This window comes from Limulus polyphemus, unplaced genomic scaffold, assembly GCF_000517525.1.
Source record: "Limulus polyphemus unplaced genomic scaffold, Limulus_polyphemus-2.1.2 Scaffold267, whole genome shotgun sequence".
NCBI lineage: Eukaryota > Metazoa > Arthropoda > Merostomata > Xiphosura > Limulidae > Limulus > Limulus polyphemus.
Genome location: NW_013665877.1, coordinates 86153 through 87826, shown reverse-complemented (window position 1 = coordinate 87826; position 1674 = coordinate 86153). Strand labels below are relative to the sequence as shown.

General features: G+C 35.4%; 1 protein-coding gene across 1 annotated transcript in view; it reads left to right on the top strand.

Annotated features, from left to right (window-relative positions):
- The window catches only part of LOC106456869, an 11231-nt gene extending 9833 nt beyond the window's left edge, over positions 1-1398 (top strand). Inside the window, exon 6 of the mRNA XM_022382661.1 lies at positions 1197-1398. Within this exon, the coding sequence (XP_022238369.1) occupies positions 1197-1296 (100 nt within the window). The 3' untranslated portion in view covers positions 1297-1398. The remainder of the gene's footprint in view (positions 1-1196) is intronic.
- The last annotated feature ends 276 nt before the right edge of the window (positions 1399-1674 follow it).

Genomic DNA, 1674 nt, shown 5'->3' with positions numbered 1-1674 from the left:
TTTTAAATACAAACTACTTGTGTACTGCACTACAAGTTATTTGTTTTGTTTTTTTATATATTATTTAATAATGTAAGCTGCTAATGATAAATTGACCATTTAATTACAATTCGGAACGATCGTGGCTCAGTGATTAGCAAACTTGACTGTGGTTTAATTTGGTTTGAATTTTGTGCAAAGCTACGCGAGGGCTATCTGCGCTAGCCGTCCCTAATTTAGCAGTGTAAGACTAGAGGGAAGGTAGCTAGTCATCACCACTCACCGCCAACTCATGGGCTACTCTTTTACCAACGAATAGTGGGATTGACCGTACATTATAACGTCCCCACGGCTGAAAAGGCGATCATGTTTGGTAGGACAGGGATTCGAACCCACAATCCTCGGGTTGCGAATGAAGCGTCCTAGCCACCTGGCCATGTGGGGCCGAAGTTTTGTGGTACACGTTCCATTACCGTTAAAATAAAAGGAAAAAAATCCTGCTCCACACGTCAGGTTACGTTATAAGTGATGGTTAACTCACTATTCGGACAGACAAGAGTAGCTCAGGAGTAAGTGATGGATGAGATATATATATATATAATTCTGGAGTAGCCCTCTACAAAATTCAACAACAAACAATTAATTCTAATATTGTATATAAATTGATATGCAATAATTCGTGTGAAAAATTACAAGAAATTCAAAGATTGAGTAGAATATTTCAAGTTATTAACACTTTTAACCCTTCAATTACAGAGTTATTTTAATGCCATTCACTATCGGTGGAATCCGCACGTTTCAATATATTGAATAAATTTATATTTTTGTTTGTTACAACCCCTAGTGTAAAGAACTGGCCAAAATTGAGTGAAATCAATCGTTTTTATGTAAATTCTACATGGGGTTATAAGCAGTAATTACCAAGATTAATTGCAATATTAATAGGATTTTTATTTAAATTTTTTTATCTGATCCACATTTACTATGTATCTTGTAACCAACGAAGGCATAGATCCCAGTTTTATGTATGAATTGAAAAACATATTTTTAAAGTCGATGATGTATGTACCCCCCCCCCCCAGTAATTATATGGTTACAAAATAGCCATCTTGCCACAATTCTTTTTTATCTCGAAGTATTCTACATGTTCATCTTCGTATCATTCTCTAATTTCCCTGCCATATACGTGATTTTTCTTCTTTCTAACTTTCTTTTAGCCTTCCCTTGATTTACTCCAGCTGTCAAGAGTACCAATTAGATAAGGATAAATCCCATGAGTGGCAGTGGTTTGATGCTCAGTACTACGACAGTAGTTAAGCTGATAACAGAAGCGCCGCCTATCTCAATGAAATGAAGAATCAGCCAGTAATCACAAATCAATTAAGTATAATTCACTTGTAAAATTAAATAATTAAAAAACAGCCGTTTTGTTGTTTTGTTTTTAGCGAAAAGCTACACAATGGGTTAATTGCACTCTGTCCACCACGAGGAATCGAACTCCAGATTGTAGCATTTTAAGTGCAGAAACTTACTGCTAACCCACTAGGAGGCCTCCACACTGTAATTAATAACTCACAACTGGCTCCAACAATTAGAAAAATATATACAATAACTCACACAACTGGCTCCGACAATTAGAAGAAAAAATATATACAATAACTCACACAACTGGCTCCAACAATTAGAATAATAAAA